Source organism: Electrona antarctica, assembly GCF_951216825.1.
Source record: "Electrona antarctica genome assembly, chromosome: 14".
NCBI classification, from domain to species: Eukaryota; Metazoa; Chordata; class Actinopteri; order Myctophiformes; family Myctophidae; genus Electrona; species Electrona antarctica.
Genome location: NC_136795.1, coordinates 36,512,472 through 36,527,337, shown reverse-complemented (window position 1 = coordinate 36,527,337; position 14,866 = coordinate 36,512,472). Strand labels below are relative to the sequence as shown.

Here is a 14,866-nt window from a genome sequence, read left to right as displayed (position 1 = left end):
CGTGTAGAGGTACACATCAATAATAGCCAATAAAAATGAAGCTGCTGCATCGCCCTCCAAACACAGCTGGTGTTGATTACAGAACTACTCCGTTTTTAATCTCATTCAAGATGACATCCAGACAGTGTATTGCTCGTTTTAGACGTAATCATCACTCTAAAATATGTATATAGGTTGTGTATAAAGTTAGAATAATCCCCTGGCTTTGCTACACGTCTCTCCGTCACTCACTGCATGAGACAGATTTTTACGTCCCATAGCCTGGAGGGATGTGACGCTCTGATTGGTTTAGAAACTAAGATTCTGCCGTCTGAGGCTGAAACTTCAAAATAAAATGCCCAAATTAACCATTTCACCACATCTTTAAGTGCAAAGCTGTGAATCCAACATGGACGACGATCAAGGACCACACCACCAAATAAAGAAGTTTAACAACATTTATTAACGAAAAGAAGAATACATGAAACGATTAACGAAACAAATAATTAACGGAAACGAAAATGACCCACGACAGGTCATCTGGCCATCCAGCTGGTCATCGGGTAATTTAAGCCGAGGTGGGGAGGCTTCGGGGATCCGCCGTGCTCGCGGGCACAACGAACCCCCCTTAGGGACCTGTAAAAAAGAGAGGTTAGAGAGGGAGAACCGTGGGTTGGATGGGCTCTTATATACGGGTGGAGGTGACCCGATTGGAGGTGGCTGGATTGGAGGTGTGGTCCTGCTCCTGAACTTCAGCTATGAGCTCCATTTAAAAAACGAGAATTTTACTGTGCAGAAAAAGGGGAGCAGATCCTCAAAAGGGATCCCCTTCCCCGTTTCCGTCACATCCAAATCTCTCTCTCTCACTCACTCACTCGCTCCCTTTCTCAATCTCTCTCTTTGTTGTCTTCCGGTGGTTCTCAGGTGCGGTGCGAGCCTCCAGCATCTTCCCCATCCTCAGTGTCATCCTGCTCTTCATGGGAGGTCTGTGTATAGCTGCCAGCGAGTTCTACAAGTCGCGCCACAACATCATCCTCAGTGCAGGGATCTTCTTTGTGTCTTCAGGTGAGTCGATTGCCCACAGAGAGAGAGAGAGAGAGAGAGATGAGAGCTCAGCTCACTAGGAGGAAAATGTGTTATCGACTTATCGTAGGACGGACATCTGTATATGGGTAGTATATGGGCTCACAATTATAGAGAAGGACCAAGAGTAGTAGACTTTGTTTTTATTTGAGTTGCCATTACATGATTTCAAGACACACTGCCTGTGGCACGCCAGTCCGTCTCTCATACAGTCACTTGTTCCATTCTTCCTTCGTTCCTTTACATCTCTTCTCTTCATCCCGTTGCTGGGCTAAAAGTTACCCATTGGGAAATTCATCTCTAAAAATATGATGTCCCTGACATACTTTCCCAGTGATCCGTCTTCCCGGATATACCATGTCACACTCTTTTCTCTGCGTATGACTAGAACTGAACAGTCACTATACGTGCATAATAATATATGTGAATGCATGATCGTCTCCACCGTGGAACGTGACCCCTGTGTGTGAATCATTCCGTTTGCTGTCCCAGACGATCTACGTCAAGGCCTCAATCCGGCCCCTCTTCATGCTGTTAGAGCAGCGGTTAAGGCGATCAGTCAGACCAGTGGTTCTCAACCAGTGGTCTGGGTACCACCAGTGGTCGTGGAGGGGGTTCCAGGTGGTGCCCAGCTAAATGATGGAGAGTTGGTAACCAAATGCACCCTTATAGATGTTTAACTCTTAAGAGTGTAAAATGAAAACAAATGTTACACTCTCAAGAGTTACATTATTGTTAAACATCTGCATTACTTTAAGTTAATTTACAAAAAGTCTACACAATTGGAGAATGTAGAAGAATTGTTATTTTGATTAACATTTCCCTGTTATCTCTCCTATGGTACCAACATCAATAATACAGCATGGAAATGTGGACATCCGTGGCTCAAATGCAGAATAAATAATGGGCCTTGATATGAAGGGTTGAAAACCACTGAGTCAGACAGATAGTTGGACAGAGTGTTACGCAGTGTCCAATGCGCTATATTCTGGCATGAGTCAGTTATCTAAAAGATATTTGGCCTGACACTGCATAGATACAGTACATATATTCTGAGGTTAGTGTGTTCACGAATGCACTTTTAACCACTTAAGCCCTTCTTCAAATGTTCATCTTCAAAAATGCTTTATTTTCATTTTCATAACAGAACTACAAGCTCTCAACACATCGCATCACAATGCATTGTGAGCTTGTACATCTGCTGTTATTTGATGAAACAAAACAAAGAAAAAACAGCTATAGAGGGCATGCAAATGCATAAAGTATGGGGCAAATCGAGTGGGAAAGTGATTTGGGAAAGTGAGTTTAATGTTATTTAATGCAATCAGATAGGACTTTTCTGTTTGGATGTATGTCAAGGCCGGAAAGTAGTTTTTTTTTGCCACTCAGTAAGCATTCCTGCATAACTTCCGGGGTATGATGATGTTACTGTACGTGCATACCCTCTATAATGATAATGCCTAAAATAGGGACACCAGGTCGGAGGTTGTTAATCATTGCTAATCATCTCTTATATTCTCCCATCCTTTCCCTCCATCTCTCATCTCTGTGAATCCATTCCTCTGTCTTTGCCTCTTGCCCCAACACCCCTCTGCCTCCACCATTCCCCTCTGTCTTTGCCTCTTGCCCCAACACCCCTCTGCCTCCACCATTCCCCTCTGTCTTTGCCTCTTGCCCCAACACCCCTCTGCCTCCACCATTCCTCTGTCTTTGCCTCTTGCCCCAACACCCCTCTGCCTCCACCATTCCTCTGTCTTTGCCTCTTGCCCCAACACCCCTCTGCCTCCACCATTCCTCTGTCTTTGCCTCTTGCCCCAACACCCCTCTGCCTCCACCATTCCTCTGTCTTTGCCTCTTGCCCCAACACCCCTCTGCCTCCACCATTCCTCTGTCTTTGCCTCTTGCCCCAACACCCCTCTGCCTCCACCATTCCTCTGTCTTTGCCTCTTGCCCCAACACCCCTCTGCCTCCACCATTCCCCTCTGTCTTTGCCTCTTGCCCCAACACCCCTCTGTCTTTGTCTCTTGCCCCAACACCCCTCTGCCTCCACCATTCCTCTGTCTTTGCCTCTCGCCCCAACACCCCTCTGCCTCCACCATTCCTCTGTCTTTGCCTCTCGCCCCAACACCCCTCTGCCTCCACCATTCCCCTGTCTTTGCCTCTTGCCCCAACACCCCTCTGCCTCCACCATTCCTCTGTCTGTGCCTCTTGCCCCAACACCCCTCTGCCTCCACCATTCCCCAGGCTTGAGCAACATCATCGGGATCATCGTGTACATATCAGCCAACGCGGGGGACCCCTCCAAAAGCGACTCCAAGAAGAACAGCTACTCCTACGGCTGGTCCTTCTACTTCGGAGCACTCTCCTTCATCATGGCCGAGATGGTGGGTGTCTTGGCCGTGCACATGTTCATCGATCGCCATCGGCAGCTCCGAGTAGGGGCGCATGCGGCCGACTATCTCCAAAGCTCGGCCATAACGCGAATTCCCAGTTATCGTTACCGATACCGGCGCCGCTCACGCTCCTCTTCCCGCTCCACGGACCCGTCGCACTCCCGCGACGCCTCGCCGGTGGGCCTTAAGGGTTTCGCGCTGCCGTCCACAGAGATCTCCATGTACACGCTGCCGCGAGACACCCTCAAATCCTCCATCACGCCCACCACCACCTACAACTCGGAGCGGGACCACAACTTCCTGCAAGTCCACAACTGCATCCCGAAAGACCTGAAAGACTCTGCCCACACCAACACAGCCAACCGCCGCACCACGCCCGTATGAGGGACACCACAGCCACCCACCACACAACGCCCGTATGAGGGCCCAGCCCAGCAAGAGGGGAGAGCCCAGGGGGACCCCCTGTGCACCCAATTTACACATAAGAGTGGATGGCGTTCCATGTTTATAGACATCAGGGTTTATTTTTGTTCAGCTGCATGACTTTTCCATTCCCATTGTTGAGAGAGATTCAACAATGTTCGCTGTGTTCCTTAGAGTGAATGGCAGAAAAGTGAGAATGGGTCAGATTGTACAGAGAGTGAAAGTGGTTTTATTTGTATTTATTTATTTATTTATTTTTATTTGCACAGGGTCGTTTATGAGGTTTGGGGCACCGAAAGGGAAGGGAGAGGCATTTGTGAAATAAAGATGTTTATTATTTCATAACATAAGTTATTGGTTTAACAGTTGGCCCTGCAGTTCTGTTGGAGCAACAGATCAAGCGCCCCCTCTCCTAGCCAACCGCTCAAACATACAACTTTTTTTATTTGTAGACATTTATTCATTGGTTTCTTTTTTATTTATATTTTTTGCATTAAAACTGTGAATCGTTGCAGCTTGGGATTCAGTAAGAATTAGCCCAATCTGTAAACTCTAACAAAAGGTACTATATATATATATGTATTACTTTTATAAACAAATTATTACGTTAATAATCAAGAGATACAGACTTTACTGAAGCAAAAAAAAGAAAAGAGAAAAGAAAAAAAAACTAAACCAAGTGCTGTTGGTAACATGAGAAAAGACTCTTTTAGTATCTGTTGGCTTTAAGGTTGAGAACAAGACAACGTATGGTAGGTCCACCACACACCTACTGAGACATGTCAGTTAGAAAAATATATATTCTTTTAATAGAACCTTCTCGTCTTTTTCTCAGTCCCTTGTTCGCTTTCTTTTTTCGGGGAGGGGGGGGGGGGTCGTTTACGGAAGAGTTGAACCCCTCAACAGAAAGAACCAAAGGGGTCATCATGGAGTTCACAAAGACAAGACTCCAGAACACGACTTCTACAAATAAAGGAAGGAGGAGAGGGGAGGGAAAAGAAGAGGATGACGAACAAAACAACAACTTGCCAAAAAAAAAGGCAAGCAACAAAGTTAAATAAGAAATAGTACATGAGAAGCTAAGTGACTCACAATTTCAGAAATTAAATGCATGCTATTAAATTTCAGCAAATCTGCTCTTGAGAAACTTAAGTTTTAAAGGATAACGATTATATGGGGAAAAAATGCTAAAGTATTAATGTTTTCATGTGAATTTTAATTTTCCTTTATTTTATAGTTCATTTTATCTTGTTTATTTTATGGGACAAACCAAACAATCTACATTGAACAAAACTGCTTTTTTAAACGGTTTGGTTAATTTATTTATAAATATATGAATATATATATATATATATGTATGTATGTATCTACTTTATTTTTAAAAATTCACACAGCCTTAGTCATTTCTTTGTTTCTTTTGATTTTTTTAACGTGTCGTTCAAATTGAAAATGAAATCTTTAAAGGTGCCAAAACCGAAGGATCCTATACTTGGATGCATCAACTCCTGATGAATAAAATACAAACCCTAGGGGGAACAAATTACCCTGTTTTGCTGCATTTCTGGCATACACTTAAACACCCATGTGCTTGTCAAAGGTAAAGATGCTCATGTCTAGCACACTGGTTCTCAACCTGTGTGTGGGGACCAAAGCCTCGCAGTGAGGCTTTGTGGGCTTTTAGGTCTATTTTCACAATATTTATCTGTGGAACCAAGTCAAACAAAATGTCTCCAATTTCAAGTGCTTGTCAGGGTGGGTGGTCCCCAGTTCAAATATGATTATTTTGGGGGTTCAGCAGTTCAAATATGATTATTTTGGGGGTTCAGCAGTTCAAATATGAGTATTTTGGGGTTCAGCAGTTCAAATATGATTATTTTGGGGGTTCAGCAGTTCAAATATGATTATTTTGGGGTTCAGCAGTTCAAATATGATTATTTTGGGGGTTCAGCAGTTCAAATATGATTATTTTGGGGTTCAGCAGTTCAAATATGAGTATTTTGGGGGTTCAGCAGTTCAAATGAGTATTTTGGGGGTTCAGCAGTTCAGATATGAGTATTTTGGGGTTCAGCAGTTCAAATATGAGTATTTTGGGGTTCAGCAGTTCAAATATGAGTATTTTGGGGGTTCAGCAGTTCAAATATGATTATTTTGGGGGTTCAGCAGTTCAAATATGAGTATTTTGGGGTTCAGCAGTTCAAATATGAGTATTTTGGGGTTCAGCAGTTCAAATATGAGTATTTTGGGGGTTCAGCAGTTCAAATGAGTATTTTTGGGGTTCAGAAGTTCAAATATAATTATTTTGGGGGGTCCCCTGTTCAAATATGAGTATTTTGGGGGTTCAGAAGTTCAAATATAATTATTTTGGGGGGTCCCCTGTTCAAATATGAGTATTTTGGGGGTTCAGAAGTTCAAATATAATTATTTTGGGGGGTCCCCTGTTCAAATATGAGTATTTTGGGGTGTCGCCGCCTGAAAAGGTTGAGAACCACCAGTCTAGCCTATATGCACTTACAGAGATCGGCAGGAAATGATGGGAGTCTCTGACTAAGCAAATGTTGTGTGTCTATTCAGTGTACTGAAATGACTTCCTTTGAGCAGACAACCTGGTTTTGTTGAGTATCGATGGACACTTAAGTCAACACTATCCAGGAAGTATGTGATCCTTTCTGCAATCCATTGCAACTAGGTGTGAGCTATAGCTAAATAAATAGGGTGCGATTCTCCAGTGATGCATCTGCAGCATGTCTACGAATTAAAACACACCTTTGTTTAGTGCAGAATTATTTTAGATATTAACTTCCTTGTCAGCACGGCAGTTTGGCATTTTACCCAAACAACCTGTGTAGAGTGTGTGTGTTTTTTGTTTTTGTTTTTTTTACATCATTTTGTCTCATGCATGGCCCATGCAGTGCACTGAAGAGTTAAAATAAGTGTTAAATAGCTCTGTATTCTGATAATCATTGCTATTGAGTGTTTTGTCCAGTAACTGTCTCTCCAGCTCTTCTTCAATAAACTGAAAATGCATTTCAGGTCAGAAAACCAATTTCATCCAATCAGTAGAGAGAGCTCATACAGGATACAGGATGAACGAGCGAAATTGGACATGATGTACATAGGAACTAGGAAGTGATGCACAAAGAAGTGAGCAGACAACAGGATTTGGAAAACTATCAAATTGAAGCAGATGAATAGATACTCCCTCCTGATTGACTGAAATTGGCAAATTGTCAACACACCTGAAAATGTATTTTCTGTTAATTAAAGAGCTGGAGAGATGGTGAGACCATAGATATATTTAAAAAAAATAGATGCCGGCCCTCATTGGCAGCTGCAGTTTGTTGGTTGGAGTCATTGTAAGGTTGAAGTCAAGCGGAAGTGTGGAAGGCACGCCGCATCTTTTCCGGGACTGACAAAGTAAACAAACGTTTACATTGCCTTTGATTGGCCTACCGAACGTCCCCTTCTGTGACACACGCGGAAGCTATGCTTCCACGTGCGTTTGCCTCTCAAGATACACACGCCCTAGAGGCGAAGGAGGCGTCTACCTTTCTAGGTCTATGGGTGAGACACAAAAGGTTTTGTTTTACCAAACATATCACTTAAAAGAGCAGACGACGAAAGAAAGCTGGTCATGTCCAGTGAAGTGAGTTATATTATTATATATGCCATGCCAAAGCTCTCTGAAAATATCCTGCATGCTGATGGAAAATTACTTGCAAGGCATTTCATCAAAATTATGTTTTTTATTTTTGTTTTTACTTTTAAAGAACCTCAGGCATAGCTCTCATGGAATGCCATTGTTCTTTTATACTAACTCTAGGCACAGTTGTTTTTTTCTCTCTAAGGTAAACGCCATTGAAGACAGAGACAGACAGCATTTAAGAGAGAGACAATAATTGGTCTAGGACATGGTACTATGACAAAGGAATACAGGTTTGCAATAGCACCAGCCACCATGTGCAGAAGCATTTCGCTGGGGCTTTTCCTGTAAAGAGTAGATCCAACACCTTTCTACACGACCGCTCTAAAAGCATTGCATTTCACAACCTAGAATACTGAAGTGTGTGGGAGACACATGTGTTTGAGTGTGTGTGCATGTGCATGCATTTGGGTGAGTGTGCATGACCATGTTCTTGTGTGCATGAATGTTCCATGTTCTGTTGAGAGACACACAAAGTGAACCTATTTGCAAGTCAAAGGCGACTCATTCTCTGTTGCGGTGGTCTGTGCATTATGTATATATATATATATAATGCACAGACCAGTGTGTGTGTACTACTGTGCTGTACATGTGGAGCTGAGTGGGAGTTGAAGTAGAGAGGCCCTAGCTATATCCATTATTGTGGGGCATAAAAGGGTGATTCAAAGCAAATGAGAGCTTTGTAGCTTCTTTGAAAGTGTTCCAGTGGCTCTGGCTCATGCATGTTCATGTTTGGGGAAGGAGTCTAGCAAATGAAACATGCAAGGTGAAAAAAGCTTCCTGATAGCCAAAGTGCTGATATCACAGTTCACCGTTATCGGAGTTCAGTGAGACAAGCTGTTCTCCATAAATGACAACAAAGGACCCTAAATTATGTATTTTTTATGTATTGCCATCTTTATTCAGAATTTATAAGCAGTGGCCATTTTACAAGCCTAGATTTGTGGAGCGATTTCTAGTGATCCTGGTATTCCCATAAAGGAATATATGTCCCCGGTGTAGCCACCTGAATGTCAAATTCCTGTGTATTAGCATGGAACATGCCTGGTTTATCTCTCTTGGTTCCATCTTCCCTGCTGTATTCCTACAGTCTTATCTTGCCTGGTTGCCTTATTTGTCCTTAATTTGCCTCTCTTAAAACAGTCTGTCGTTCTCCATCCCCAAGTGGCTCACAATTTAACAAACAAAACGGTCCCTTCCCCCACCGCACTTTTTTTTTCTCACCCTGTTCTCATCTTTCTCTCCTGTTGGCACATGGTCTCTAGTCAGTGTCTGTGCCATCACAAAGTCTGTCTTTTTTTCATAAAAATGTTCATAAATTAGAACAAATATTTAAGAAGTAGTGAATATAGCCGACCTACAAGCTCACAACGTGAAGTTTGTAGATCTGCTATTTTCACTCATTTGGGTCCCGGGCGAATATCTAATTTCTGTTTTGGTTCACGGGCTGAAAGGTTTAGGAACCACTGCTATGCTCTCAGTTAAACACTGAGGATTCTACTGTGTAGTGATACGTCATCATCTCCCTGTGTTTCACTCCTTCCCATGTCTGTGCCTTTCATTGTACTTTATCTCTGAGTTCAGGGGAACAACTGACATAAAAGGGCTGTTCACATCACTGCAGACAGTCTCAGTATTGTTAGCAATGGGTTACCAAATTCCAAGTTTGTGGTGGGACTGGAGACAGGTCTATCGCACCCATCTTAACCCATTCTGACCTGAGATCAGATTCTAAAAATGTCTTCTACATCCTGACAGTTTTCTGAAAAAGCTATGTTTATGTCAGTCGTTCTTCGATTTTTCAAAAATAGCAGACCTACAAGCTCGTAGCGCGCCACTCGGTGGCGCGCTATGAGCTTGTAGATCTGCTATTTTTCAATAGCTAAAGCACAACATAATGCTAACACCAAAATGGGTTAATGATGGGTTGGGTGTGGTGTGGGAACACCGGCTGCTATATCTTGCGCCACCCCTTACCCTGTATCCCTAAACTTATTTGCCATTTTTTACTATTTTGAAAAACATTTTAAAATAGTTCAAATAGCCAATCTACAAGCTCAGTCACAACGTGTCGATGTAGATCGGCTGGTTGAACTATTTTAAAATGTTTTTTTTTAGATAGTAAAATATGGCAAAGAAGTTTAGTGATAAAGGGTAAGGCACAGGCCTGGGCTGTGGCTCAGCGGTCCAGGCAGTTTGGCTGCGGCTGGTAATCCAGTCTGGCAGTGTGCTGCGGGTTCCCGACGGCCTTTATACTGCATGTCACCCCCCCATCTCTCTCCCCATATCCTGTCAGCCTACTGTCTATCCCTCTATAAAATAAAATCACACCCGTGTGAACCGAGTGGTGTAAGGTCTTATATAGACTGATCAGCTGTGGTCTGACGTAATGTCTGACGTAATGAAATCACACCCGTGTGAACTGGGTGACCATAGCAACCATGCTCATTTTTTGGTACGAACAGACAGACAGACAGACACGTAAACTAACAAAGCCAGTTGTAGGAGTGGTTTACACCACTCAAAAATATAAAATAAAGGCGAAAGCCACACAAAAAAACATTAAAAAGGGTAAGGTACAAAAGATAGGGCCACTAGTCTCGTGCATGACATAACAATTGCATTTGATTTTTTTTGTGTCAGTGTCCACTATCAGTGTTATTGGATGTTCCAAGAACTATATGCATTGCAACAGTATGGTGCAGTCTAGTTTACTTTGAAATAGGCAAATCTACCATTTCGATGTATAAAAACAGTGATTATGATCTAATGATGTGGTGCAACGGTGCAAGTCACATTTAGCTGTGTTGCAGTTATCTGCCTGACAGATCGATCGACCAGACAGGCTATGACAGTGGTTTTCAACCTTTTTCACATCAAAGACCATTTATTTATTTGGTATTTGAGCCACGGACCACCATTTGATGACATTTAGCCTCTCAGAACCGAAACTAAAGAATATGTTGTTATGTCGTTGGATAACATTTTGTCCACAATTCTTTCCAAATTGATGTTGGTATAGCATAGGAGACAACAGATAATTATTCTACATTCTGTAATTGTGTAGACTTCTTGTAAAGTAATGCAGATGTTTTAACAATAGCTTAACTCTTGATAGTGTCAAATGAAACCAAATGGTTTCATTTTACGCTCTCAATAGTTAAGATCTATAAGGGTCCATTTGGTTACCAACTCTCCATCATTTAGCTGGGGACCACCTGGAACCCCCTCAAGGACCACTGGTGGTCCCTGGACCACTGGTTGAAAACCACTGGGCTATGAGATGGAGAGCCCTGGTCCTTGCAGGCCTCCACACTCCCCTGCCTTCAAACCCTGTCCTCACAGAGGAGAGGGGAAGCCGGCTAGAGCCCATAGTTGTGGCGAGGCACACGCCCTTGAAAAGTCCAAGACTTTTCTTGGCCCTCTAACAGAGTTGGATATTCCTTGGTGACGTCACGGAGGGTTAGGGGGGGAGCTCAGTGCTATGCTAACGCTTGCTTGGCTGAAAGCTGCAGCACAGCGCCGTTTGCAGCCAGAGCAGAGCAGGGCCCCAGTTTGCATCAAGGCTGGATTTCCATTCGCTCTGTCGCTGCAGGGTACCCAGTGTCATTTTGTCTCTCTCTCTCTCTCTCACTCTCTCATTCCTGGTGTGTTGATCAAAGTGCCCGGCATGTCTCTCTGCAGTGCTGTGATCAAGGGGAGTGGAGGAGGAGAGGAGGAGGTGGTGGTATGTATAATGTGTATGTTTGTGTGTGCATGTGAGTGTGCTTGTGTGTGGCACTGTGTGCGTGCATGCATGGAGGGGTGGGATGGGGCGGGGGGGCTTTGAGGAGAGGAGGCCCGAGGAACATACTGTCCCCTCCTGGCTGGGAATACTAAGAGCAACACTCACTGCTTAGCACGGCTTTGTGTCTGCAAGGTTACATAACCCCACATCAAACCCACAATGACCTTTCTTTGACTTTAACCAGCCAGCAGCATCCCAGGACAGAGCACTGCCCCCATGGGACTCGGGCGCATCCCCTTAAGTCTCTGCCGTTAAAGTCAACTTACGATAAAAAGAGGCTAATTCATACTTTGTAGTATGCCGAAAATGACTGATTTGAAAAGAGACAGTGCGACAATGGTGAAGTATCTGCTCACAGGGCTAAATTCCACAACATCACTGGTGTCTCTCTCTACCCAATATGGGGGGGGAAAAGAGTTACTAATATCTAACTGGCAAATAAGTAAAAAACAAAGATGCTTTAATGTTTTTAAATAGTATACACTTATATAGATGTATGCATGCACACACACACACACACACACACACACACACAGTCTGTTTCTACACAAGCATGCACGTGTGCATGTCCCTGCACGCGAGCGCACTCAGCGCAGTGTGTGTGTGGTGTGCTCAGCTGACCAGAGTTGCTGACAGCACTGACCCCAGGTTATTTTTGGGTCATGCAGAGTTACAGAGCTACAAGCACAGTCAATGCACTGAGAGAATATCACCAGGAAAAAATGAGTCAACAAATCACATCACCATCAGATATAATACATACGGATTATAAAAAGGGAGCGGAAGGGGAGAAAAAAAACATGAATTCAAGAAAACTGCAAACTCTGTGGTAATTATTTCATGAAATAATTATAAGCCTTTAAATCTAACCCTGAATAGAAAGCAGTAAAAGGGGAGGGGTGTGTGTGTGTGTGTGTGTGTGTGTGTGTGTGGGGGGGGGGGGGGGGTAAAAGAAGTAAAGTAGGCTACACAACACAAATTGCTCTGAGATGCGTGAAGAACAAGGCCGACTCTGCTCTGCCCTCTGGTGGTGTGATGGGATAGTGAATGCAGGCTCCCTCTGTCAGCCCAAGGAACGCTGTGTCCATGAACGGGCTTGGAATACTGATGCCACAGTGCAGGGGTGCAGGAGGCTGCAGTCTGGCATGCTCAGGCAAACACTAAAGGGCTCATTTACACTTGCTTGTACGACCGTGTCGCTCCATAAAAGGTATTTTGCTGAGCGGCATGGTCATAGGCCTACCAGAATGTATAGGCCTACTTTAGGTTTCAAGGCCTCAAGATACTGTCCTTTTTACACATTATTGCCTGCAGAAATTGTTGCCGATTCAAGCCAAAATAGCAAAACCGTGTGCTCTTGACTCTAATCAGATTCTAGTCAGAGGAACTGGACTTCTTGTGTGTGTGTGTGTGTGTGTGTGTGTTTCACCATCAGACAAACAAGTTAGGTACTGTATATAAGCCATGACAGCAAACTATTCAGCCAGATCAAATAAAACTACACTTCACCTATAAACAATGAGATCCATTACACTCCTGCTCCACACAGCAACAAAGGGTAGTACATTTTATCAGTTTCTAAATAAGTCAATTCCTCTCTTGCTGGAACCAACCCTGGATAACCCTTTGTCTGTGGGAGAGAAGAATAGAACACAAAAAGCACCAAAAAAAACACCATGGGCCCAGTAGCTAGTAGCTACAACTGAAGCCTCCATCAATGTGTGTGTTCCTCCCCGACAGTCTGTCCCCCTATCAGTCACCAGTGCCACACACCATCACAGTCAGTTCCCTCACTTAGCTGGGAAGCCCAGCACTACTGACTCTCTGCCAGACTGCCAGACCTGGACACTCCTCACACTCCACACACACACTGCTGTGTGCTCACATTCATGCAGGCTAACACATGGGGATGCACACACATTGCTGCTCACATACAAAAGCAAACACACATTCATTCAGTATAGTATACTATAGGCACATTTGCCTCCTCTCGAACGCACACACACAGAAATCAAATGCTTGGCCCACTGCTCTGCTGTCCCAGCATGCACCCTGCTTACCTGGCTCCAATCCCACTAGCAACAGCTGCTACCTCAGGACTGATGGACACTGGTCTGCAGGATACACCATTTGAAACAATGAACACACACACACACACACACACACACACACAATCTTGTCCACATGCACACAAGAATGCTCACATACTGTACATGCTCATAGTCTATAGACATGCAATACTAGAAGTGAGAGATCACCTGAATGTATGCAGAATATAACTAATATGGTGGAATGGTGCAGAATGACACATTTAAAAAAAAAAAAGTGGAATCCCTAAGAGCAAATACAGACCCTAAATGGCATTGTGGGAGCAATTATTCTTGTAATTTTGGATTCCACATACTGTAGAAAACAAATGCTGCTGCAGGGCTAGGATTAGTGCCTGGAGAAAGTGGAGATTATAAAATAATGGAGCCACCTCCATGGGTACAAATAACAAACTGCTCTTCTCCACTCTTCTCAGATAACTGCAAGCAACACCAAACGCATACATATAGGCCAGGGGTTCCCAAACTTTTACATGTCAAGGACCCCCAAATTGATACTCATTAGCCTGCAGACCACCATTAGAAAATATATGCCAAGGAACCACCATAAGTTTAATGCATGATTTATGCTACAATGTGTTTTCACACAACCAGACCAGGGCTGCAAATGTTTTCAGTAATAAACCCAGAAAAGTCCAACAAGACATGTTTGAACAATCAAAGTGAGGAAAGTCTAAACACATTTCATCCCTTTATTCACAGAAACCAAGCAACATGTTTTGACCAAAACATGGCCTTCTTCAGGCAGTTGTTTAGAGGGCACGCTGGTCTGCTCTTTAGGTAGCCTGGCGCGGCCAGACTCATAGCGAGGATTCACTGACGCTTCATCAGTGAACCCTCGCTATGAGTCTGGCCACGCCAGGCTACTCTTTAAGGGCCACTTCACCCCTTTTTTAACCAAATCTTATTTCAATGATGTTTGGGAGACAAGAAACATTTTCCTGGACACTGGTCTCACTTCCTTCTTGGACTACATGTTGTCTCAGTAAGACAGCCCAGTTTCCATGACATCACAGAAAACCCCAGAAAAGTGTTTGTCTCCCAAACATGATTCAAAATAAGATCTGGTTGCAAAAGGGGTTAAGTGGCCCTTTAAGGTGAATGCTTTGTTGTTAACACATTGTCCCCATGAATTTGCTGATAATCATGTTCAGTATGATTTTTACATTATAGAAATCACACAAGTAAACATTTAAAACACTTACTCAATTGCATAAACATTCTACATTGCAAACCCAATAGATATCTCCCACAGTATTGTGCAGCAGTGCACTCTTACTAGACAGCACACTGCACCACTTCTTCAGGGGATGGGATAAAGCATCATTCTATAGTCCCATTGAGGCCCTTTTCTTTCCTCACTTCTGGAACTGCTTTGGTTGGGGATAGACAG

At 43.6% G+C, this 14,866-nt stretch overlaps 1 protein-coding gene and 1 long non-coding RNA gene across 2 annotated transcripts in view; one reads left to right on the top strand and one right to left on the bottom strand.

Moving 5' to 3' along the window:
* The window catches only part of cacng2a (calcium channel, voltage-dependent, gamma subunit 2a), a gene marked incomplete at both ends in the record, with an annotated part of 86,457 nt that extends 82,618 nt beyond the window's left edge, over positions 1-3,839 (top strand). The window contains 2 exons of the mRNA XM_079521167.1: positions 904-1,044; positions 3,307-3,839. Coding sequence (XP_079377293.1) covers positions 904-1,044; positions 3,307-3,839 — 674 coding nt within the window. The remainder of the gene's footprint in view (positions 1-903; positions 1,045-3,306) is intronic.
* LOC306937428 lies at positions 433-13,465 on the bottom strand. Its single transcript, XR_013791603.1, has 3 exons — positions 13,426-13,465; positions 855-1,038; positions 433-615 (listed from the first exon to the last, which is right to left on the bottom strand). It is a non-coding gene; the product is annotated as an uncharacterized lncRNA (long non-coding RNA).
* Between the last annotated feature and the right edge of the window lie 1,401 nt (positions 13,466-14,866).